The sequence below is a fragment of the Schistocerca gregaria genome, chromosome 5 (assembly GCF_023897955.1).
Source record: "Schistocerca gregaria isolate iqSchGreg1 chromosome 5, iqSchGreg1.2, whole genome shotgun sequence".
In the NCBI taxonomy this organism is placed as follows: domain Eukaryota; kingdom Metazoa; phylum Arthropoda; class Insecta; order Orthoptera; family Acrididae; genus Schistocerca; species Schistocerca gregaria.
The window spans coordinates 89,469,205-89,496,467 of record NC_064924.1 but is presented as its reverse complement, the minus strand read 5'-3'; the positions used below and the strand labels follow the sequence as shown (position 1 = coordinate 89,496,467).

The following is a 27,263-nucleotide window of genomic DNA, read 5'->3' as shown; positions in this document are numbered from 1 at the left end:
TCAGGAAATGCGAGAAACTCCTTTAAAATCAGTGAAAATGCCAAGTGGCAATGTAGAGGCTCCAAATTTGGTGCAATTACTGTTTGCTAAACTTGAATCGCATCGTAAAGAACTGAAGGATAGTAATAAAGAACTAAACAGTAAGATTGAATCCCGTAGTAAAGAGTTAAAGGATAGTAATAAAGAACTAAACAGTAGGATTGAGTCTGGTAATGAAGCATTAAGGGATGAAATAACCACAAAACTGAATAGTCTAAATTAATAACTTGATGCTAATCATCATGATCTGAAAATCTAAGTAGGATAACAGTTAAATAATCTGCATTGTTCAAAAGCGAAACTGCCAAAGTTCGCAAAGATTTCAAAGAAGCAGATGAACTTCTGGAAGGGAGGTTGTCAGAAAGAATAGACAATGAATCCAAACATTGTTCTAAAAGATTTGAAGAAGTAACTAGCAGAGTAAATGTTTGTCAAAAAGATGTTAAGAAAGTAAAATCTAACTGTAAGAAATTATGTGAGGATGTGAACAAAAGATGTTCTGACAGAGTGGAAGCAGTAGAAATATATGTAGAAGAACTAATTGCTGGTATTACTTACATAGAAAATAGAGTAACCTGGTAGTGTTAGTAATACTATTGTACAGCATGTGACTTCAGCTGACGCCCCTTTCATCGGATGTCGTTGATTTTTACGTTTTGGTCCAGACAAAAAAGTTCACCTGTTAGAGTTCTGTAATTATTTTGAGGATGTTTTGCCCGATGAAAGGTCTGAGCGAGAGAAAATTTCTTTCTTAAGAAGAGAGGAGAGGCTTTGCGGTGGTCAGCTGACTTAATGATAAAACACAAAAATCTTTCTGAATTTAAGTCTGCATTTATTTGTAAGTACTGGTCACACAACAAACATAACGATGTCTTGAGATAGTTTTGAGTGGTAAAAAGTTTGCTCCAGTACGGGAATCAGTAAAAGAGTTCTCTAGAAAGTGGGTTTCACGGCTGTCACATCTGACAGAAAAGATGAAACCGGAAATGATTATTGCGGGTCTAGAAAGTAAGTTGCCTTGCTACCGGCAGAAAGGAATCATTTCCGCACCTAGAGATAATGTGGGTAGGTTCACTGAAGATTTAGAGCGAGTAGAAAGAGTAGCTGTTTCTGAGGAGCAGATGCAAAATTATAAGAGATCTTCTAGCAATTATGCAAACAACAGAAATAATGACTATGGGAACGTGAATGTTAGAAGTGTGGTGGTTCGGAATACAAGGTCTAATTATCATAATCAAGGCCGTGGTAGAGGAAGAGCGGGTAGACACACACCATGCTTTCGCAACAGTTACTATGACGAAATCAGAAATGTAAATCTGTACCGTTGAGACAAAACAGAGAGCAAAATACTACCGTATGGGATGCTGTATCAAATGAACATAACAGGCCGCGTGCTGGAAACCATGTCCCGTCTATCAGGAAACTGGCGCTCACAAGGCGGTAATAGTAGCACAGTCAGGAACAAAACCACAGACCACAGTCAGCCAACACACGCAAACAGAAAACATGGATGAGGAAATAGGAACACACAGTACCAGTGATGTGTTAAACCACTCTCATAATATAGTTGATAGCATTTTTGATACTTTGGAAAAATAGGTCAAAGAAGAGCAATATAGATACCCTATAGATAATAGAGAGGAAGAAGTTAACGGGTTTGAGTCTGATATGGACGAAGATGAGGTGAAAGCTTACATCTTCGGCAATGATGCCAATCTGAAGGCTAAAGTTGCGGTAGAGGAAGTAGAGTCAGTTTTGCAAACTTTTAAAGCGCAGGAATTGATGAAGGGGATAGCATTATGAGGTCAAGGAATCTGATAGCTGTACTGAAGTGCTGCAAACTGTAAAAACTGACGATAGTATCATTGGTAGCAATTTTGCGCAGGGGCCCAGTTGCTCAGAGGTAGAGAATAGTTTAGCTGATGCGCAGCAAATGGAAGTAGAGGGAGTCGTCCTGTGTTTTGATTTAAAATTGGTAGACAGGATTGAAAAGGCAGCTAAAAATGTGGAAATTGATGAACCCAAAACTACTTTAGGTGGAAACAAATTGAAAAGGATTTATTAGAAGATGTTTATGAGAAACCTGTTCAGAGTAAATTAACTCACCCAATTATAAGAACTAACATCTCAAAAGTAACAGTTCTCGCCGATGTCGCAGCTTGTGATAACAGTAAATTGTCATCTTGACAGTGGCAGTGACGCAAGTGCTTTGTCCCAAGCATTTTTTTTTTATTCTATTCCTAATAAGAGTGAATTAACTGTCATGAAAGTAAGTTGTTTGGAAACAATAGGTGCTACTGGGAAAGTTTCTGGACTAGTACAGCACTAAGCTTTGATACCCCTTGGCATAGGTGACGAACACGCGCAGTCTCGCCTGTGTTGTTACCAGGCCCTCTTCGGCGACACCGCGCTCCTGTCTTGTCAACCTTGCGACTACCCAACCTCGCCTCACGGCCCGCGAGAGGCGCCCCGAGCTGTGAACGATGCTTAAGCCGCCTCGACACTTCCAAATTCTCCGGCTGCCCGCCGGCTTCTGAGGTCGCTCCGAACAACTGGCTGTATGCCCTCGACAGCATCAGCGGACTATGTTTTCTGGTCGACACCGGATTATATATCAGCATGTCACCTCACACGTCTATCTTGTCTATGTCTGAAGATTCACAGCTTCGCTCAACAGCTGCTAACTGCTGTAGGCGTTCGGGTTATCCAGACACGGACTGTAAAACTCGGCTTCGTTACATCCTGTCGACAGCGTATGGACACACAAAAGAGACACTCACCTCCGACAGGACAACGCGTCCCTTGTCTGAACAGCACAGACAGAACTCGCAGAGGCTCGGTCCACTGTAGAGCACCTCCATTATCTGTTGCCTACACTTGCAGACCTGCACCTGCTACCTGACACCTCAAGTCACCTGACGCAGCCACCCTTGCCTCACTGCCTGCCCAGGTCGGTACATCAACTGCCACTCATTCCTCGCCTGCTCCTTCGCCACCTGCTGCCACCTGCACTGCGCCTGCACAGCCGCTGCTTACTTCCCCACCCTGCAACTGTGCCTGGCGTCGCTTGCCACACCGCAACTGTGCCTTCCCAGAATGCCGCCTTCTGCTCCGCACCCACACCTGCACAGAATGGCCTCACCCACACTGTGCCCGTGCCTGCACAGTAAAACACTGCCCGTGTAAGCCAGTTCCTGCACCCAGTACTACCTGCTGTGCCACAACCGAACCTCTGCAGCTCGCCGACCGCGCCGCACACGAGCTTACACCGGCCGCGCCCGGGTAGCCCAGCTGTAATCTGCAGCTGCCATCTGAAGCCGTCGTCTCCCAGACTGAGCCAACAGCTGCACGCGGCACTGCCTCCCTCGCTTCATCCAAACCTCTGCAGCTCACTGAACGTACTGCGCATACTACGGCCATGCTGGGGCAATGTGGCTCCGGCCTACAGCTCACATCTGATGTCATTTCTGCTCCACGAGACACCGAGATCCATGCGAGCCGTGCTGACAAACCCACAACCAATCGCTCCAACCCATATGAACTTTTTATCTTGTGAGCCATCAACAACAGAACGGTGTACCGAATTGACACTACACCCATTCTGCCAGTTACTCCGCGTCCCAGATATCTACCCCATAATTGTCTACACAGGCAATGGTGGACGAGTTGTTATAAGCTGGCATTGTTCACCCATCAGATATCAACTGTGCCTCATCCCTAAGAAGGATGGCTCGACCAGACTTTGCAGGGACTAGTGTGCCTCATGTGCCTGCACAGAAAAAGACCCTCAAAGGCAAAAAATACAACCAATCACAGGAAGCTCGAGTGGACCATGGACATGCAGTATGCCTTCCAATTGATCAAGAATGATGTCGTTCAGGCAGCCACCTCACCTCACGCGATTCCAGAAGCTCCCTTGTCCATCAGTACTGACGTTAGCATTTTAGCGATAGGAGCTGTCATTCAGCAAGAGGCTGATGGCTCGAATCGACACTCGTGCTATTTTCTCCAGTAATCTGCATTCACAGCGCATGTGGTCTGTTTACAACCAGAAGTTAATGGCTATTCACGAGTCCATGCGGTATTTCAGAGGAGATATTGAAAAAGACCGCCTTCCCATTTAAATGAATCACCAGCCCTTAGCTGACATCACCCATATCCCACGTAATGACGAGTGCCTCCGATGTCACCGTCACCTCGAATTCATGACGCAATTCACTAGGGACGTCCATCACTTGAAAGGTGGAGACAACGTAGTCACTGGATACTTGTAATGTTTCAACCCCATCTCGGCCTTGAACGACTTCAACAAGTCCCCACAGGCTCAGCAGGACGACCCTCAGCTACAGGAACTCTTAAATGGTGGCTCCTCGACCCTTATCATTGAGCCGACAGTTATCCCCAGATCAACCCACGCTATCCTCTGAAACACATCCCAGGGATGCACGCACCCACTCATCCCACAACAGTTTGGCAGAATTATTTTCGACCTGTTTCACACCCTTGCTCACCCCAGTGTCAAACCTAATACATGCCTTATAACTCCGTGACGTGTTTGACCCCATATTAAGTGAGACTGCAAGTTCTGAACGAGGCCTGTGTACCATACACAGTGATGGAAAACTACCCGGGACACTCAGCCCCCACTAGGCATCTTTCACATACCAAAGTGACACTTTAAACACATCCATGTGGATCTGATTGGGCCGCTTCCCCCATCTGGCAGTTACCGTTACTTCCTCTCTACTGCTGACTGGGTAACACGGTGGGTAGAGGCTACCCACACTCAAGACATCGCTGCTGAATCAGTTGCCAGAGCTCACCTGTCAACCTGGTTCGTGCATTTCGGCTGCCCTGCCTCCATAACCACTGAACAAGACCGGAAACTCGAGTCCTTGCTGTTTCCCAAACTCTGCAGACTATGTGGCATTACCTGCTGAAGAACCTACAACTACCATGGTCAAGGCAGTAGGCTTGTCGAGATTGACACTGGACCCTAAAGGCTGACCTTTTTTCCACAGGGGTGAATGGTTTGATGCACTCCCATGGGTGCTGCTGGTTGTCTGCATGGTGCATAAACAATATTTCAATGCCTCACTAGCTGAGATTTAATACGGCGAGACACTATCCCTCCCAAGTGATTTCATCTCTTCCGACCACCCCCCTACGCCAGCCTTGCCTTCCACCTTGGTTGACAGCATCTGGCGTCACATTACCAAACTCTCCCCATACCCCTAAAAGTTTCATCTCCAAAGACCTGGCCACGTGCGACCACATCATGCTGCGTGATGATACTGTCCATGCCGCTCTTCAGCCTTCATTCCTGGGCCCACATAAACTTTTCCGACACAGTCCCAATACCTATGACATTCTGCATTTTGACAAGCCAGTCACAGTCTCCTTCAACCAATTGAAACCTGCCTCGTATCTCATCGACAAGCCTCCCGATATGGACTCTACCATTATGACCATTATGGTGGATTCCCACCCCCACCCCCCAACTCCTGGCCCTCCTCCCTCTGCAACTGTGTCCCCTTCTTTCCAGACGCTACTCGACATCAGCTGCTTCTGCCCAGAGAATTACAGAAAAGATAATGGCCGTCAAAGGGGCCCACGATGACTGCACAATCTCATCTGAGTTCCCAGTGGACCGTTCCCGGGACTTGGCCTCATCCATAATTTTCCGCCATTCTTTTCTGGACTTGGCTGTAGACTACCAGTCACGGCAACCAACTAGGGTAGTGTCTTCTCCAACCTCATCGCTCCATTTCAACCACCGTCGTCCTCTTGCTCTTCTTCTTCCAGGTTCACTGCAGCAGGCTTTCCTTGTAGGATCTATCTCATCGAGTAATATTACATGTCCAGCCCATCACATTGTACACAACTTTATGAACTTGACCAAATCATCCTCTTTAAAGTGGTCATAAAGCTCGTCATTCCTTCGTCTTCTCCAACTCCCATTTTCATGCACAGGTCCAAAGCTTCTCCTCAATATACTTCCTTCTTGTAATCTCAGTCTATTTTAGCCCTCCTTTGTAACTGTCCACGTTTCTGAACTATCATAGGGCTATCACCCCAATTTGCCACACTAACTGGGCTAAGACAAGGGAATGGGTATTCCTGCCTACTCTTCAATTTGGCACTCGAAAAAGTGGTGCGTGAATCGGATATCTAGACAGGAGATACTGTCAACTGTAAGTCAGTACTATTGTTGGAATATATAAATGATTTGAACCTAATGAGTAGAACATTTAGAGATCTACAAAGTGTCTTCTTAGCTCTACAAATAAGGACAGAGTAGGTGGCCCTGAAAATGAATGAAGGAAAGACAAAGTATATGTATAGTGTTACAAATCAATCTTTACAGCCCACAGTAAGCCTTGATGGAGTGACCTTTGAGCGAGTTGAATGTTTCACTTATCTGGGCGCAAGGTCAGAAGCAAATGGCAGCACTTCGACTGAAATTACGGCCCACATAACTGCATCTAGTCGATCTTTTTTTGGAATTCTGCGACATTGTAAATCCATGCTTCTATCACGAGAGACCAAGTGCAGACTCTGTAAAACGCTGATACGCCCAGTGCTTTTGTATGGTTCAGAAACACAGTGAGTTACTTTTGGCCTTTAATTAGATTAGCGTTTATTATTTCACTAAGCTTAATGTTTTGTTTCAATACACTGTTTGCATGCGCAACAAAGGGTCAACCTACAGTCATTATTATTCAGCATTTGTATTGGATATCTAAAGCACACTTTACGAGAGACAACAGTGTTTGGAAAAAAAATCACTATTTTTATCTACAAATAAATGTATACAGAAAGCTCACAATACGACCTTTATTGCTCTTCATTCTCTGTTTGTCCCCACTTAACAAAATCACCCGTTATACCACTTCGGTACATCTACATCTACATACATACTCAGCATGGCGGAGGGTACCTCGTACCACAACTAGCATCTTCTCTCCCTGTTCCACTCCCAAACAGAACGAGGGAAAAATGACTGCTTATATGCCTGTGTAAGAGCCCTTATCTCTCTTATCTTATCTTTGTGGTCTTTCCGCGAAATATAGGTTGGCGACAGTAAAATTGTACTGCAGTCAGCCTCAAATGCTGGTTCCCTAAACTTCCTCAGTAGCGATTCACGAAAAGAACGCCCCCTATCCTCTAGAGACTAACACCCGAGTTTCTGAAGCATTTGCGTAACACTCGCGTGATGATCAAACCTGCCAGTAACAAATCTAGTAGCCAGCCTCTGAATTGCTTCTATATCCTCCCTCAATCCGACCTGATAGGGATCCCAAACGCTCGAGCAGTACTCAAGAATAGGTCATATTAGTGTTTCATGAGCGATCTCCTTTACAGATGAACCACATCTTCCCAAAATTCTACCAATGAACCGAAGACGACTATCCCCTTCCCCACAGCTGCCATTACATGCTTGTCCCACTTCATCGCTCAGCAATCTTATGTCCAAATACCGGGTGATCAAAAAGTCGGTATAAAATTCAAAACTTAATAAACTACAGAATAATGTAGACAGAGAGGTAAAAATTGACACATATGCTTAGAATGACATGGGATTTTATTAAAACAAAAAAAAAAAACACCCCATATTGCTAGACGCGTGAAAGATCTCGTGCGCGCGTCGTTTGGTGATGATCGTGTGCTCAGCCGCCACTTTCGTCATGCTTGTCCTCCCAGGTCCCCAGACCTCAGTCCGTGCGATTATTGGCTTTGGGGTTACCTGAAGTCGCAAGTGTATCGTGATCGACAGACATCTCTAGGGATGCTGAAAGACAACATCCGACGCCAATGCCTCACCATAACTCCGGACATGCTTTACAGTGCTGTTCACAACATTATTCCTCGACTACAGCTATTGTTCAGGAATGACAGTTGACATATTGAGCATTTCCTGTAAAGAACATCATCTTCGCTTTGCCTTGTCATGCTAATTATTGCTATTCTGATCAGATGTAGGACATTTGTTAAACTTTTGTATTTTTTTCGATTCTAATAAAACCCCATGTCATTCTAAGCATGTGTGTCAATTTGTTGATCTCTATCTACATTATTCAGTAATTTATCCAGTTTTCAAATTTATACTAACTTTTTGATTACCCGGTATTTAATCGACGTGACTGTGTCAAACGCTACACTACTAATAGAGTATCCAAACATTACATGATTCTTTTTCCTATTCATCAGCATTAATTTACATTTATCTATATTTAAAGTTAGCTGCCATCTTTACACCAATCAGAAATCCTGTCCAAGTAATCTTGTATCCGTCTACAATCACTCAACGATGACACCTTCCCATACACCACAGAATCATCAGCAAACAGCCGCACATTGCTATCCACCCTATCCAAAAGATCACTTATGTAGATAGAAAACAACAGCGGACCTACCACACTTCCCAGGGGCACTCCAGATGATACCCTCACCTCCGATGAACACTCACCATAGAGGACAACGTACTGGGTTCTATTACTTAAGAAGTGCAAACAATAACTCTGATAGTAGCAGTCTTTATTGAGGCAACGAGTTTATGTATAACGTAATTGAAATGTACTTTGTCAGTTGTAACATTACGCCCATTGTAGCTATAAAAACAAAGTCGCCATGATAGACTCGTACTTCTAAATTCGACAAAAATACAAATATTTTATGTTTCGACGACAGACGCACACGGATGGAATTCAGAAGTGTCGACTCAGGTGCTGCGATGTTCATCTGGTGGCGAAGTGCGCCCTGAACGGCCTGGGAGCGGCCGTGAGCCCCGGCAGTGGGTCCGTCGACGGCCTGGGCTCGCCGGCCGGCAGCGACACGGCCAGGTCCTGCAAGATGGCGCCCAGGAAGAGGAACAGGTTGTTCTTGGCCAGAGGCATCCCGAGGCAGGAGCGCGCGCCGGTGCCGAAGCTGATGACGTACGGGTCCCGCGTGAAGGCGCCCGCCTCCCTGTCGAGGAAGCGCTCCGGCCGGAACACGTGCGGGTCGCCCCAGTGCCCCTTATCGTACATCGCGCACCACAGGCTGATGAAGAACCACGTGCCCTGCACACAGACCAGCCAGTCAGCGCTCGTACGAAGTCTTAAGCTCCAGCAAAGATTAGAGTGCGCGTCATTTACGACGGCGGCCGAGTCTAGGTTTGTTCTGCGCATCTGACATCAGAAAACACAGGCAGCCAATGTACAGAGAACGACGTTGCCAGAGCTCGACTGCAGGGTAGAGCACGGACGAGTGTCTTCAGTTTTAGAACCGTTCAGTCATAAATAAAGTAATTGAAGGAAAGCAGTGTCTTGATAGCAGACTTTCCTCAACAGAAAGTTGGGAAAAAGCATTCATTATACCAATTGCTTCATATTCTATTAATTAATTAAACCAAACAAGCAATAAGCCTCCTAATTCAGGCGATAGCAAGCAAATTCATTCTCACTAACCACTTTTTCGCAATAAAGAACACCGGTAATTGTTTATTTCCTGTTGTACTTCGACGAAACGTGAGTAATTCATAGTCATACCAACAGTGTTTGTCGGTATTTTGCGTGATATTTTACAGTCCTCTAGGAATTCTATTGAATGACGAGCTGCGTTAGTATAATGCTCAATGTGTTTGGCTGCTAAGCAAAAGATTCTAAGTTCAAACCTTATTTGGTGCTTAATATTTTCTTTATTTAAAAACATTATCGAAGTGTCTTACTTCATGAATTTTATTCGTTTGAATGTAATTTTTTGAAATTTCTAGTGGCAACTAAAATCGACCATACAGAAAGAATACGCTGTGGACTTTTACCTCTCCACACTCTTCAAAATTTCGTTCAATGGTTTACTACATTTAATGCTGCACGCATTGAACATCGAAATAAAATTAAGTCATTTGTAGGGGCAAGGCATCGCTCTAAAAGACGTGTAAAAACCAAATTTTTGGGCCAAATAGTTTTTCTGAAATCGAATGATAAGTGCGTCAAAGCAGTCGGAACACCGTGTGTCTGCACAGGCGAGCAATGCAGTGATGACAAAATCGCGCACAGCGCGGAATGCGGGGAGCACGTCTCTGTAGCAGCGAAAGTGTTAATGCGGCCTTGATGGCTTTACCTCATAAACTGTGCGCTCCTCCCCTAAACGTAAGTTTGCGAACTATACTATACTATAGCACTGCTTCTCTTGGCGCGTGCAACTGTCAACGCAGCAATCTCCCGCGTCTGGGCGGCCATGCGCGATCCGTCAACATAAAGGAATTGTACTATAGCGCCTGTTAAAGCTGTGCGTGCTGAAATACGCAGGCACACAACATTAAGTTAACAATATATTTGAGGAATAGTATGGCATGTACACTGAAGCGCCAAAGAGATTGGTATAGACATGCGTAATCAAATACAGAGATATGTAAACAGCCAGAATACGGCGCTGCGGTCTGCAACTCCTGTATAAGACAACAAGTGCGTAGCGCAGTTATTAGATCGGTTACTGCTGCTACAATGGCAGGATATCAAGATTCAAGTGAGTTTGAACTTGATGTTATAGTAGGCGCACGGGCGATGGGACCAGCGTTTCCGTGGCAGCGATAAAGTGGGGATTTTCCTGTACCACCATTTCACGAGTGTACCGTGAATATCATGAATCTGCAACATCGCTGCTGTCGTAAAAAGATCTGCAGAAACAGAACCAACGACGGCTGGAGAGAATCGTTCAACGTGACAGAAGTGGAGCCCTACAATAAATTGCTGCAGGTTTAAATGCAGGGCTATCAACAACTGTTGCCGCGCGAACCATTGAACGAAACGTCATCGATATCGGCTTTCGCGGCCCTTGATGACTGCACAACACAAAGCTTAACGCCTCGCCTGGGCCCGTCCACGCCGACAGCGGTCTGTTCATGATTGGAAACGTGTTGCCCCGTGAGGCGAGTCTCGTTTCAAATTGTATCGGGCGGACTGACATTTTTGGATATGGGGACAGCCGCATGAATCCATGGACCCTCCACGTCAGCAGGGGACTCTTCAAACTAGTGGAGGCTCTGTAATAATGGTGTGGGGAATGTGCAGTTGGAGTGATAACGGACACCTGATACGTCTAAATACGACTGTGACAGGTGACACGTACGTAAGCATCCTGTCTGATCACCTCCATCCATTTATGTCCATTGTGAATTTCGACGAACCTGGGCTGTTCCAGCAGGACAGTGCAACACCCCACACTTACAGAATTGCTACAGAGTGGCTCCAGGAACACTCTTCTGAGTTTACGCACTTCCGCAGCCCACCAGGCTCCCCAGACATGAACATTATTGAGTATATCTGGGATGCCTCGCAGCGAGCTATTCAGAAGAGATCTCCAGCCCTAGCACTCTTGCGGATTTATGGACAGCCCTGCAGGATTCATTGTGTCAGTTCCCTCCAGCACAACTTCGGACATTCTTCGAGTCCATGCCACGTCGTATTGCGGCCCTTCTGCATGCTCGCGGGGCCCCTACACGACATTAGGCAGATGTACCAGTTTCTTTTGCTATTCAATGTAGCATCTAAATATAAGGGCTGTCCTATAATTGCTTACAAAAAAGCTTTAAGAGGAAACATTTTTAGTAGGCTAGATTTGTTCAGAAATACAGACTTTCTCCACGAATTTCATTAATGAAATCTTCTCGGGTTGTTAGCCCCTTCGAGCGTCGTGTTGTCTCAGCGTCTCGACGAGTTTCCTACTCGTAATCTTCAAGCAAGACATCAGTTTCATGTCCACTTCGTTCCTTTGTATCTGCTACAGTGAGGGATCAATGGGTGGGCTAGTCGCTTGCTCCCGAGAGACATCTTACGGCGGATAGTGGGAGGTGCCCACAGTGTGACAGTGCATCAACGAACGACGCATGTTTGTTTTTGAACAGACAAAGGCGCTGTTCCGAAGCAACAGCTTCTCCGATTCCGCCATCCAAGACGCAGCTAGAATAAGAGTACGCGATGATCTTGTCAACCGGGACAGCGATTCCAAGCTGAGCTCCACCTGGGTTGTAGCATTAGCAAAAGTATTGAGGGAACGGTCTGAGGTGAAAGCTCTGGAGGCAGTGAAAGGAACACACAAGCAGCACTGGGATTCGACGTCCGGACCCCCGCTGAGGGGCTCCCACCACTGGCTGCGACATCTGTTTCAGGATCACGTGACTGGCCCACCCACTTGGCCCTGGGGTATAAAGGAACGAACTGGACGTCCACCTGAAGATGCCTAGTAGGAATCTCGTCAAAACGTTGCAGCTATACGATGCCACAATACGCCTGATAAACTGAGATGATTTCATCAATGGAGAACAGTATTTCCATTTATTCGTTCACTCATCATGTTCTATCAATTCCATCACATCATCCCTTAGCAAGCACTACCAGCAACTCCAGGTTGCTAGTATAAGCTATAGTAACTATAAATTGTGACTACTGCCAATCTATACAAACTGATTATTATCCGAATGACACTATTTTACTGGCATATTAGACAGAGACCAGCATTGCCCAGGACGTTTAATACCTGCCACTCAAAGTGATTGGCCCTGTGCCTCGTTGACACTCAAAGCGTACGTAAGTCTCATAGGAAACTGCAGTCGCTTTAAATCGAAGGGCTTATTTGAATCATTGGACATCAACGGAAAGTGACGAATGAATACGTCTTCATCGGTGGAAATCATTAAAATCAGGTTCTAAGATTCTGGTTCTGACTTTTTGATCACGACTCGAACAGTTTACGTCATGGTTCGGGAAATCTCGGGTTCTGTTCTATCTTTTAATCGGCCTGCGATCTAGAGACTGTTTTTGGTAACATTGTATATCCTCGAACTGTCTTCACGCTAGTATGGCACTATAGATTTCGGCCGCATCTCGTGGTCGTGCGGTAGCGTTTTCGCTTCCCACGCCCGGGTTCCCGGGTTCGGTTCCCGGCGGGGTCAGGGATTTTCTCTGCCTCGTGATGGCTGGGTGTTGTGTGATGTCGTTAGGTTTAAGTAGTTCTAAGTTGTAGGGGACTGATGACCTTAGATGTTAGGTCCCATAGTGCTCAGGGCTATTTTTTGAACTTTGGATTTTAAAAACAAAAATAACTGTGAAACGAGGACTTAAATATCTTCTAGGGTATATGCCATATGTAACAACAGCAACTAATCAATAAATAAGATTTAGCAAGTATGTTTCTATCAAATTTTCGAGATTTCACTCGTCACCGCTCTAGTATCGTCTGATTGTACTATGTCTAGGACGGATATTGCAGCTGTAATTTGTTCTCGCGGTAGGAAATACGGTCAGTTTACCACGATATATTTTGTTTGTCAGGCCTTTAATTTTTCATTAATTTTCTCCACTGTTCCATCTGAAACTAGAAACCCGAAGTAAATCGATCAAGTACTTTTCGAGATGTTTGGTAACAACGTTTCTCCTTCATAAACATTATTTATATTTTTATACATTATGTATATTAAAAACAAAGCATGTGTCCGTCTAAATATTCGTTTCGGCATCGTGTAGAAATTTGAAGTAAACCGGCTAAGAACTTTTAGAGTTTTGGTAACAGCCTTGCACATTTATACAGGGTGGTCCATTGATCGTGACCGGACCAAATATTTCACGAAATAAGCGTCAAACTAAAAAAACTACAAAGAACGAAACTTGTCTAGCTTGAAGAGGGAAACTAGGTGGCGCTATGGTTGGGCCGCTAGATGGCGCTGTCGTAGGTCAAACAGATATCAACTGCGTTTTTTTTTAAATAGGAACCTCCATTTTTTATTACATATTCGTATAGTACGTAACGAAATATGAATGTTTTAATATGTTGGACCACTTTTTTCGCTTTGTGATAGATGGCGCTGTAATAGTCACAAACGTGTAAGTATTTGGTATCACGTAACATTCCGCCAGTGCGGACGGTATTTGCTTCGTAATACATTACCCGTGTTAAAATGGACCGTTTACCAATTGTGGAAAAGGTGGATATCGTGTTGATGCATGGCTATTGTGATCAAAATGCCCAACGGACGTGTGCTATGTATGCTGCTTGGTATCCTGGACGACATCATCCGACTGTCCTGCCCGTTTTCCGGATAGTAAGGTTAGTTTAGGAAACAGGAAGCGTCCAGCCACATGTGAAACGTCAAAAACGACATGCAACAAATGATGATGCCCAAGTAGGTGTATTAGCTGCTGTCGCGGCTAATCCGCACATCACTAGCAGACAAATTGTGCGAGAATCTGAAAAACGTCGGTGTTGAGAATGCTACATCAACATCGATTGCACCAGTACCATATTTCTATGCACCAGGAATTGCATGGCGAGGACTTTGAACGTTCTGTCACTGGGCACTAGAGAAATTACGAGACGGTGATAGATTTTTTGCACGCGTTATATTTAGTGACGAAGTGTCATTGACCAACAGCGGTAACGTAAACCGGCATAATATGCACTATTGGGCAACGGAAAATCCACGATGGCCGCGACAAGTGGAACATCAGCGACCTTGGCGGGTTAATGTATGGTGCCGCATTATGGGAGGAAGGATAACTGACCTCATTTTATCGATGGCAATCTAAATGGTGCAATGTATGCTGATATCCTACGTAATGTTCTACCGATGTTAGTACGAGATGTTTCACTGCATGACAGAACAGCGATGTACTCCAACATGATGGATGTCCGGCACATATCTCGCGTGCGGTTGAAGCGGTATTGAATAGCATATTTCATGGCAGGTGGATTGGTCGTCGAAGCACAGTGCTCACACGTTCACTGGATCTGACGTCCCCGGATTTCTTTCTGTGCGGAATGTTGAAGGATATTTGCTATCGTGATTCACCGACATTGCCTGACAACATGCGTCAGCGCGTTGTCAATGCATGTGCGAACATTACGGAAGGCGAACTACTCGCTGTTGAGAGGAATTTCGTTACACGTATTGCATTGAGGTTGACGGACATCATTTTGAGTATTTATTGCGTTAATGTGGTATTTACAGGTAATTACGCTGTAACAGCACCCGTTCTCAGAAATGATAAGTTCACAAAGGCACATGTATCACATTGGAACAACCGAAATAAAATGTTCAAACGTACCTACGTTCTGTATTTTAATTTAAAAAACCTACCTGTTACCAACTGTTCGTCTAAAATTGTATGCCATATATCTGTGACTATTACATCGCCATCTATCACAAAGCGAAAAAAGTGGTCCAACTAAAACATTCATATTTCTTTACGTACTACACGAATATGTAATAAAATTGGGGCTCCTATTTAGAAAAGCGCAGTTGATATCCGTTTGGCCTATAGCAGCGCCATCTAGCGGGCCAACCATAGCCCCATCTGGTTCCCCCTTCAAGCTAGACAGGTTTCGTTCTTTGTTGTTTTGTCGTTTGACGCTTATTTCGTGAGATATTTGGCCCGGTCACGATCAGTGGACCACCCTGTATATATTACATACTCCTATGTTTCATGTCAGATTACGAAATCTTGTGTAGACAGTGATCTTCCACTTGGCTTAGAAGTAAAGTGTGTAAAATTTCATTGAGATTGGAATAAAACTGTAGGTTTGTATGAATTACAACCGAACAAACGGACACTCGTCTTCCTGTAATTATGTAGATAGATGTATTACCATAAAAGTTGCTACCTTGGAAAAGAGCCACTGCTCATTTCTTTTTACTGTTAAGTTGCCGTTTTTCTGCACGGATGGTGATATTTAAATGTTCATTACTTGACTGGGCACCCATGAAAAACGAATGTTCGTCGGACAATGAAACTTTGTGGGAAAATTTGTAAGGACGTGTGGAAGAGAAATATAACGAACAAATCACTGAGAAGGTAACATTTGTTAATTGTGTAGCGCGTTTAAGTTCCGAATTACCAATATTGCTAAATATGGCGACCATCTGTACCCACGAGAGCCTGGAACCGAACCAGAGATAACCATTACACAATTGTTCGCAGCAGTTTTCGATCGGTGGATCATGGAATGTTCAGCTGTCGCGACACACCTCGTGCACTGCTTGAATATCGCACACTGCGTCCATCATTCTCAACCGTGTCAACAGTAACTTCTTCAACAGTTTGTGGCTCAGCGGGCTGTCGGTCTCTCCAAGAAGCAGTTGACAAATCACCAGATAACACGAATTTCCGAATTATGTTCTTCAACGCCGATGTGGAAAGAGGACCTCTCCGTATTCCTTTAATGCGCCGATACTCGCGAAGAGCAGCAGCAACATCGCTGTTGTAATGATAAAACACCTTTACGAGTAAAAAGTCCTGTTCACCCTGTCCTTATACATGTTGATTGTCTGCAGCGCGCCCGCGTCTCGTGGTCGTGCGGTAGCGTTCTCGCTTCCCACGCCCGGGTTCCCGGGTTCGATTCCAGGGGGGGTCAGGGATTTTCTCTGCCTCGTGATGGCTGGATGTTGTGTGGTGTCCTTCGGTTAGTTAGGTTTAAGTAGTTCTAAGTTCTAGGGGACTGATGACCTAAGCTGTTAAGTCCCATAGTGCTCAGAGCCATTTGAACCATTTTTTTTGTCTGCAGCGCAACGCACACTGATGCTCGAGTTTCAACCCTACGTCGCCGTATCAGTAATGGCATCTAACGGCAAGCCATCACACTAACACTATTAACAACGCAAATCTTGCAGTGCACAATCTGAACTACCCATACGGTAGTTGTCCGTCTCCACTGGCTTAAGTATCGAAATTTTAATTACAACCACCCTGTACTATTTCATAATAGACATTCACGAAAGATTATGATATCTGATAACGTTATCAACTAACTACATACCAGAAAAATTAGAAATCCGTTCAACACAAACATTGATGTTAACCGCTATTAACATGATATAAATTATACAACTAGTGACAATTAGGCTGTATTGCTTTACTTTGTTTCTGAGTATCTGGAGATTTCCAGTTCCCAGCGTCTGATGTTTGCTAACTACCTGTTAGGAATTTTTGCACGTCTAAACTTCAATCTGAACCCTAGACTGGGAAGCATCGTCCATATGAAAATTATTTTTTTTATTTCTGTTATTACTAGTATTGTACTAATACTTAGAATCATTAGCAATACTTCCATAACTGCAGCACGCGCAATATTGTTTCAACGCCACTATAATGTAGCAGTGCTAAAAAACTCATCCTTTGTAAGAGCAAAAACGATATTTACCTATCACATATGAAGGACTTATGTTAATCGTGGTACAAGTCCACTTTTCTTCATTCTGAGACACAAAGTCCTAAATTAAATGAGCGCTGAAAAACCTACAGTTGAGACACCAGAAATATTCAAGCATAAGGCTTCTTGCTACAGATGAACCTTTCTTTCTGTATGCTTGACCGCCGGCCGCTGTGGCCGAGCGGTTCTAGGCGCTTCAGTCCGCAACCGCGCTGCTGCTACGGTCACAGGTTCGAATCCTGCCTCGGGCATGGATGTGTGTGATGTCTGTAGGTCAGTTAGGTTTAAGTAGTTCTAAGTCTAGGGGACTGATGAGCTCAGACGTTAAGTCCTATAGTGCTCAGAGCCATTTGAACCATTTGTTTGCTTGACCATTAATGTCAGAAGCGTTATAGACAGAAAAGTAGAGGTAATGGACTTGTACCACTATTGAAATAAGTCCTTCATACGGCCTTCCGTAAAACAATCGCTATGCAGCCTTTGTTTCACTGATTCGATCATGATTAAAATCACAAAATGGAAAATACGCCTCACGTCTCTTACGAGCCAATCCGCAGATTGTGTTACGGCGTCACAGCTCAAGTTTTGAAAATTTATCTCCTGAATTATATTAATGTAAATATATGGAAACAGACACTGTAAAGTGCGCAAACGAAAAGTATAAAACTTTAGGGATATATAAACTGAATCAGAGATACCAGAACCGTAACCGTAAATTTAATCTCTAAATGGACAAAGATCATCGACATATGTGCTTAAGTAAACCAGTGTACAAGGGTCCACGATATCACTTTCTTCTTCTTCTTTCGTTTCACCCTCTTTGGGGTACGCTGGATCAATCGTTTCTTTGTGCGTTGTTCTTTTCTTAGGGCACAGTATATCTTCATTCTTTCTGATCTCCTTTTCCTCTCTTCTTCCGAGATGAATGTATAACCTCCCAACTGTTAAAAATAATTATGTATCATTCATATTTAGCGTAACCTCCCAATAGTTAAATTCCGTAACCTCGCAATAAGAACGTGACTAATCTCTCAATAAAATTGTGGCTCACTTATATAACCTTTCAATGATTAGCTGAATGTGTGTCTGAACTGGTTCAGGATTGTATGATAATCTATTTGTCTGTCATTGGTAGGAATCTAAGTCACGTACTCTCTGTAAATTACCTAAATTATACTGGCTGTGTGAGTGTGAGAAATGTTCGGAATGTGGCGTATGCTGTGACGTGTTACAGGCTGAAACACTTTTCATTTCTGTCACTTCTTGCTGTAAAGATGACAATTTTCTAAGTAATATATTATTGGACGAACCTATCTCACTGATTGTCTGCTGTATGTTTTGGAATTCAGGTGTTTGATTGAACGAAACTGGTGACGTATCGTCTGATTTGGTGTCATTATTATTTTCGATAACGTCAATTTATCAAATGTTCCAGTCAGTACTTTTACCTGATCGTCATTTTTAGTGTCACAAGCATTAATTTGTTTTTGTATTTTATGTGTGATTTTGTTTAATTTCTTAACGTCTGCTTTAATGGCATCAGGATCGTGTGTTAATTCCAATTGTTCAAGTCTGCTGGTCATTGTCTGGAAGTCTACTGTGTGTTTTAAGATCGGAGATTTCATCATGCAACTCGGTGTTCAACTGTTTGATAGTATTGATTTCGTCTGATACTGTAACAATGTTGTTGACTATGTATGTTTTTGCTTTCGTAAATAACTTACGCTTATCTTCCTGTCCCTGTGCAGTAATTGTTTCCACGACTTGTTTATTTACTTTAATCTGTTCTTGTATAAATTTACGGTAAAGCTTTTCACTGTTTTGTAGGTGGTGATGAAAACGTTCGTCAATTTGGCTGTTCTGTTGTTCGAATTTCTTGTTGCTTTCGCATCCAGTGTCCGTGAAAGTTCTGCTGACATTAATTTAAACTCGTCGCGTAACTGTGTAGCGTTTTCTGAACATTGTTTAGCAACTACAGTAATTTCATCTCTATGCAACGGATCTAACTTCTTCACTACTATTCCTCGCACTAGCCTTAATTTCCTCACGTAACTGTTGTTTAGTTTCGTTACATTGCTCGGCAACGGCTGTAATCTGTTCAGTAAGTTGTTCAGTGGAGGTGTCAAGTTTTTCATTAATCTGTTTGAGATTTTCATTAAGTTGTTTGTTCGATTCATTAACTCGTCTATAATTGTTGTCTTGTTTCTCATTAGGTTGTTTGAAATTTTCATTAAGTTGTTTGTTCGATTCCTTAAGGTTGTGTTTTTCATTCAACTGTTTGAGATTTTCATTAAGTTGTTTATAATTGTTGTCATGCTTTTCATTAAGTTGCAGCAATACTGCCATAACTTGATCCAAGCCAAAATTACCGACTCTTTTCTCTGTGCTGTGTGATGGTGTATCTGCATGTGTCACGTTTTGTGTAACCATTTGGTCATTGTCTGATTCACAAAAAGGTTTGCTAATCGGATGTGCACTGTTGGTCCTACATCGAAATCAAATAAATCAGACGTATTTTGAGTACATTGTTCGTCTTCGTTAGAAACATTTATCTGTTCACTGTGTAAATTTTGTAAATCATGTGTATCAAACTGGGCAGCGTTAATTGTATTGGAACGTGCAGCGTCATCAACTGTCGTTTAGTTAAGTGTAGACATGATTGAATTTGTTTGTTCATCATCTGAAATAAAATCATTACTGGTGGTCGGCACGCACTGATTATCTATAATTGAAGGATTATCATTACGGCACTGAGTGACGCTGGTATTATCAGTCAAATTAAGGTCGGCTTTTTCACTCATTGCGCATCGCGATGTGCTGTAAGCAGTTTTTCGCGGCATTTTCACAAGTCATAGGTAAGCAAAAATGGAACAAATACAATAACAACAAAGAGCAATAAATTGCCGATGATCTGTGAAAGAAAGAGTGACAAATAAGTAAATGCGTTGCGCCAGATGCAAACTACATTTAACATTAAGTAAATAAGAGCAGATATATAACTGACTACTTCTCAGAAATTCACAAAAATACGATCCTGGCCGGTTGTTGACAAGTGTAACCTCCCAACAGTTAAAAATAAGTGTATAAGATCCACATTTAGTGTAACCTCCCAACAGTTAAAAATAATTGTACATCATTCATATTTAGCGTAACCTTCCAAAAGTTAAATTCGGTAACTTCGCAATAAGAATGTCACTAATCTCTCAATAAAATTGTGGCTCACTTATATAACCTTTCAATAATTAACTGACAGAAACTAAACTGGTAAATTTGGACGTCAGCAGTGCTGCCTCATGGCCGTGAAAGATCATATTGAATAAATTGAAAATTCTGACCTCAATTAAGGTCGCCGGATAATGCATATATATCAGCTCCTAAAAGAAATTTTTCTGCCACAGCCCAGTGCAATGCTAGCCGATAGATTTGTCATGTATAAAAAGAAACAACAGATTTTTCTTTACAATAACCGGGATGACCATGGCTTGGAGAAATTAGTAAATTCTTTAAATTGAGGTGAATGATTGTCAGAAGTTAATTTTTATAAGAAATATTATTATTAAGAGATTTAAAAAAAACATTTACATGGGACTTGATATAACAATAGTACATATGGGCGAGGCTGCTTTTACCTTATACTACATCGCTCAGACACCGCCATCGCTCCACACGACCGGCCAAGCCAACTCGATACACACGACTGCTAGCTACTACTTACTCCTACTGCCACACAGTTCCTACTGCAGTCAAAACTACGCTCTGTTCTGCGATTCTCTTATAGCTTACATATCACACGCAGCGCGTGAGCAATCCATCGAAATTACATCTGCTCGAGTGCGCTAGCAATAAATTCCTTAGTCATGGACCTCTTACAAAGGGTTTGTCCTTTTGTGCGGATTTGTCTTGGAACCTTATGTTTTCATCTTTAGAAATTAATTTAGCTGTTCGATAAGCGAATTTTCTGAAATCTTTAATCCTGCTAGGTCTTTCTCAGTTTCTTCGCCGCGCAGAGTGGCTGCGCGGTTTAAGAAGCAATGTAAAGGATTGCACGACCCCTCCCACCGTGGTTCGAGTCCTCCCTCGGGCACGGGTGCGTATATTGTTCTTAACATAGGTTACTTTAAGTTACTTTAAGTAGTGTGTAAGTCTAGGGACCGCTGACCTCAGCAGTTTGTCCCTTAGGAATTCACACAAATTTGACATTCAGTTTCCTTAAACCAGTTGGGTTTCGTTTTGCAGTTACGGAAAAAGTCAAAAATTTGTTTGGTTAATGTGTTGGAATTCATTCTGAGAAGATGACCATAAAATTAATCCTCCTTTTTCGCATAGTGTCTGAAAGTTTTCAATTTTCTTGTAGAGAGTTTCATTTTTGATGTCTATAATCTTAGTGTCTTGAAATGTTGGTCCTATGACTTTTCTTAAAATTTTTCTTTCCTTTAGCTCAAGTTTCTCCATTTGACCTTTGAAATTCATATTTAGTGTTTCTGTTGCATACAGTGCTTCTGGCTTAATCACTGTCTTTTAATGTGTAATTATGGACCCCCATGAAAGGGATGTTTTGTTGTATGTATTTTTTGTTAGTTGGCAGGCCAATTCAAGTTTATTTTTTCTGGATTCCATTGGATTGCTTTCCCCAGCATTCCAACTAATCCATTCTCTGAGATATTTGAATTCTTTTACTGTTTCAGTCTTTTGTTCTTGAACTTTGAGGTATTTACATGAATGCTTGATGTTTGTCAATATCTTCTTTTTTTCAAAGCAGATGTGAAGACCTATTTGAGCTGCTTGTTTCTTTAGTTCAAGGATTTGCTCCCGTGCTTCTGATATCATTTTTTGCTTATTTTGCTCGCTCGCTTTGATAGCTCTCACGATTCTGAATTGCGCCGGCTTTGATCTGATGTTAAATTAGCTGGATGTTCAGCTTTAACTCCTATCCGGAGAATAAATATTTAATCAGATTTCGGCAATAATTAAATGTTTAGGAATCATATAAAAGTATTATGTTCACATCATGTAAGAGCAATCTGACTAAATGGGGTTTCCTAGAGGAGCTGTCACTCTGTGACTGTGGAGCAACACAGACGACCTTCCACCTGCTCCAGTATACCCAACGTCCAACAACATGCACAACAGAAGACCTGCTACATGCAACACCAAATGCAATAGAGGTCGCTAACTTCTGGCGGCAAAAGTATAAATATTTGTCTTATAAATATACTACGGAGTCCAGTTATAAATTACATATTTTTTCTGAAAGGCAACAGCATTAAATTTCACGGTTGATTTATAGATTACCGAAAGCACTGTCTTGCAGGTACAACCGTGAGCCGTAGCTATTTTAAAGTTGGTTCTGAAACTGTTTAATAATCTACGTAAAAACAATAACAATAGAAAAAAGAAACTATATTTCTCGAAAACACGTCCCAGTTTTCTTTCACGTTGCCATCAATTGTAATTATTTCAAGTCACAATTTACAGAAAGTTCGATTCATTTAAAGACAGGCGGTGGCGTTGATGTGTTTGTGTGTGTGTGTGTGTGTGTGTGTGTGTGAGAGAGAGAGAGAGAGAGAGAGAGAGAGAGAGAGAGAAGAGAGAGAGAGAGATATAGGGTGGGGGTCGGGGGGAAAGAGAGGGAGAGAGAGAGAGAGAGAGAGGGGGGGGGGGGAGGGAGAGAGAGAGATTTTGGTGAAAGTGGTGCAGAGAAAATTATCTTTAGTTAAAGAAACAACATCAAATTTTAATATGCAAATTCGATCTTACTTTAACAATTATGTATAGCAAATTGAGTCATTACCTTCTGGTTATACAGATATCTAAACCGTTATGCGTATTTTAAAGCAGTACAATAGTAAACTGTATTACCATTAAACCTAACTATGACGTGGAAAATAATAATGTGCACTTAATAGTTGAGTTTCGTATGATCGAACGAACGTTGCCCCGTATGAGAAAGGAAAAACGGAAGAATTTTGTTCCTAAAAATATTTCATAGTGTGACAAATCGCTAATCTGCTGCAAGTCATAGCTACAGATTTTATGTTTTTTGCGTACTCTAAAGTAATTTATTAATGCAGCGGTAACATAATTTATTGAAACAGAGGGGCGGCAGTACGATGAAGTTGAATTCGAGACATAACATAATAGCACTGACTGTCATTGTTTTCCTACATCTACATCTACATTCATACTCCGCAAGCCACCCAACGGTGTGTGGCGGAGGGCACTTTACGTACCTCCCTTTTCTGTTCCAGTCGCGTATGATTCGCGGGAAGAACGACTGTCTGAAAGCCTTCGTGCGCGCTCGAATCTCTCTAATTTTACATTCGTGATCTCCACGGGAGGTATAAGTAGGGGGAAGCAGTATATTCGATACCTCATCCAGAAACGCACCCTCTCGAAACCTGGCGAGCAAGCTACACCGCGATTCAGAGCGCTTCTCTTGCAGAGTCTGCCACTTGAGTTTGCTAAACATCTCCGTAACGCTATCACGGTTACCATATAACCCTGTGACGAAACGCGCCGATCTTCTTTGGATCTTCTCTACCTCCTCCGTCAATCCGATGTGATACGGATCCCACACTGATGAGCAATACTCAAGTATAGGTCAAACGAGTGTTTTGTAAGCCACCTCCTTTGTTGATGGACTACATTTTCTAAGGACTCTCCCAATGAATCTCAGCCTGGCACCTGCCTTACCAACAATTAATTTTATATGATCATTCCATTTCAAATCGTTCCACACACATACTCCCAGATATTTAACAGAAGTAACTGCTACCAGTGTTTGTTCCGCTATCATATAATCATACAATAAAGGATCCTTCTTTCTATGTATTCGCAATACATTACATTTGTCTATGTTAAGGGTCAGTTGCCACTCCCTACACCAAGTGCCTATCCGCTGCAGATCTTCCTGCATTTCGCTACAATTTTCTAATGCTGCAACTTCTCTGTACACTACAGCATCATCTGCAAAAAGCCGCATGCAACTTCCTACACTATCTACTAGGTCATTTATTTATATTGTGAAAAGCAATGGTCCCATAACATTCCCCTGTGGCACGCCAGAGGTTACTTTAACGTCTGTAGACGTCCCTCCATTGATAACAACATGCTGTGTTCTGTTTGCTAAAAACTCTTCAATCCAGCCACACAGCTGGTCTGATATTCCGTAGGTTCTTACTTTGTTTATCAGGCGACAGTGCGGAACTGTATCGAACGCCTTCCGGAAGTCTAGGAAAATAGCATCTACCTGGGAGCCTGTATCTAATAATTTCTGGGTCTCATGAACAAATAAAGCGAGTTGGGTCTCACACGATCGCTGTTTCCGGAATCCATGTTGATTCCTACAGAGTAGATTCTGGGTTTCCAAAAACGACATGATACTTGAGCAAAAAACATGTTCTAAAATTCTACAACAGATCGACGTCAGAGATATAGGTCTATAGTTTTGCGCATCTGCTCGACGACCCTTTTTGAAGACTGGGACTACCTGTGCTCTTTTCCAATCATTTGGAACCTTCCGTTCCTCTAGAGACTTGCGGTACACGGCTGTTAGAAGGGGGGCAAGTTCTTTCGCGTACTATGTGTAGAATCGAATTGGTATCCCGTCAGGTCCAGTGGACTTTCCTCTGTTGAGTGATTTCAGTTGCTTTTCTATTCCTTGGACACTTATTTCGATGTCAGTCGTTTTTTCGTTTGTGCGAGGATTTAGAGAAGGAACATCAGTGCGGTCTTCCTCTGTGAAACAGCTTTGGAAAAAGGTGTTTAGTATTTCAGCTTTACGCGTATCATCCTCTGTTCCAAAGCTATCATCATCCCGGAGTGTCTGGATATGCTGTTTCGAGCCACTTACTGATTTAACGTAAGACCAGAACTTCCTAGGATTTTCTGTCAAGTCAGTGCATAGAATTTTACTTTGGAATTCACTGAACGCTTCACGCATAGCCCTCCTTACGCTAACTTTGACATCGTTTAGGTTCTGTTTGTCTAAGAGGTTTTGGCTGCGTTTAAACTTGGAGTGAAGCTCTCTTTGCTTCCGCAGTAGTTTCCTAACTTTGTGGTTGAACCACGGTGGGTTTTACCCGTCCCTCACAGTTTTACTCGGCACGTACCTGTCTAAAACGCATTTTACAATTGCCTTAAACTTTTTCCATAAACACTCAACATTGTCAGTGTCGGAACAGAAATTTTCGTTTTGATCTGTTAGGTAGTCTGAAATCTGCCTTCTATTACTCTTGCTAAACAGATAAACCTTCCTCCCTTTTTTTATATTCCTAATAACTTCCATATTCAGGGATGCTGCAACGGCCTTATGATCACTGATTCCCTGTTCTGCACTTACAGAGTCGAAAAAGCAGTATCTAGGTTCTAGTACTTACTACAAACAAGCGAAGCGCCTTAGCTTTTATCCTTGAAATATTTAAGCCAAATTCATTCCAGATATCAAATGCAAACTGTTACGATCCGTATGAATGGTGTGTACATGATCCATTATACCATTGAACGGGATCTGTTAGTACTAACGATGTAATGGTGATGACATTCAAAATCTACAGTCCACTTAAGGGCAATTCTCTCACCTTACCGTAACCACTTGACTTTGAAGGAAGCGTGCGTTGGCTACAGAAATTCTGTTCTGCGCCTCTGAATGGTCACTCCACAGATATTCCTACAATTGTGTAGCAAAACACGACTCCTAAGATTTCGATGGTTTCATATCAGATAAAGATAACCTTAGGTCTATGAAATACTGTGTCTTTATTTAAGAAATCTTTGATGCTTTTTGTGGACTAGAATGATGGCTGAAAAACATAACATTCTTTGAAAAGCCCTACCAAAAGATTGCCTAATGAGGGTGGCTGCACCTTTTTAAACTTCAACTGCGTAAATGTGCTGTCGCCAGCACACCGGTCGGCAAATATGCAGCAAGAAGATCGATACTAGACACTGGATCAAGCGAACCTGCCAGGAGAGAGGCCAAAGACAGACTCGCAAGCAATGTACCGCCAACGACGTCTCGACCAAAAGTACACTACTGGCCATTAAAACTGCTGCACCATCAAGATGACGTGCTACAGACTCGAAATTTAATCGACAGAAAGAAGTTGCTGTGATATGCAAATGATTAGCTTTTGAGAGCATTCACACAAGGTTGGCGCCGGTGGCGACACCTACAACGTGCTGATATGAGGGAAGTTTCCAACCGATTTCTAGTACACAAACAGCACTAGACCGGCGTTGCCTAGTGAAACGTTGTTGTGATGCCTCGTGTACGGAGGACAAATGCGTACTATCACGTTTCCGACTTTGGTAAAGGTCGGATTGTAGCCTACCGCGATTGCGGTTTATCGTATCGCGACATTGACGCTCGCGTTGGTCGAGATCCAATGACTATTAGCAGAATATGGAATCAGTGGTTCATGGACGATAATACGGAACGCCGTGCTGGATCCCAACGGCCTCGTATCACTAGCAGTCGAGATGACAGGGATCTTAACCGCATGGCTGTAACGGATCGTGCAGCCACGTCTCGATCCCTGAGTCAACAGATGGGGACGTTTACAAGACAACAACTATCTGCACGAACAGTTCGACGACGTTTCCAGCAGCATGGACTGTCAGCTCTAAGACCATGGCTGTGGTTACCCTTGACACTGCATCACAGGCAGGAGCGCCTGCGATGGTGTACTCAACGACGAACCTGGGTGCACGAATGGAAAACGTCATTTTTTCGGATGAATCCAGGTTCTGTTTACAGCATCATGATGGTCGCATCCGTTTTTGGCGACATCGCGGTGAACGCACATTGGAGGCGTGTATTCGTCATCGGCATACTAGCTTATCACCCGGCGTGATGGTATAGGGTGCCATTGGTTACCCGTCTCGGTCACCTCTTGTTCGCATTGACGGCGCTTTGAACAGTGGACGCTACATTTCAGCTGTGTTACGACCCGTGGCTCTACCCTTCATTCGATCCCTGGAAACCCTTTCTCGATGCAGAGAATGTTCGACTGCTGCCCTGTCCAGCACATTCTCCAGAT

At 43.0% G+C, this 27,263-nt stretch overlaps 2 protein-coding genes across 4 annotated transcripts in view; both read right to left on the bottom strand.

Annotated features, from left to right (window-relative positions):
• The window catches only part of LOC126273234 (uncharacterized), a 92,710-nt gene extending 89,810 nt beyond the window's left edge, over positions 1–2,900 (bottom strand). Inside the window, exon 1 of the mRNA XM_049976777.1 lies at positions 2,820–2,900. Within this exon, the coding sequence (XP_049832734.1) occupies positions 2,820–2,900 (81 nt within the window). The remainder of the gene's footprint in view (positions 1–2,819) is intronic.
• Positions 2,901–8,560: 5,660 nt separating this feature from the next.
• The window catches only part of LOC126272979 (methyl farnesoate epoxidase-like), a 130,074-nt gene continuing 111,371 nt past the window's right edge, over positions 8,561–27,263 (bottom strand). For all 3 annotated transcript variants that reach the window (XM_049976320.1, XM_049976322.1, XM_049976321.1), the window contains one exon: positions 8,561–9,101. In XM_049976320.1, the coding sequence (XP_049832277.1) occupies positions 8,778–9,101 (324 nt within the window). In that variant the 3' untranslated portion in view covers positions 8,561–8,777. The remainder of the gene's footprint in view (positions 9,102–27,263) is intronic.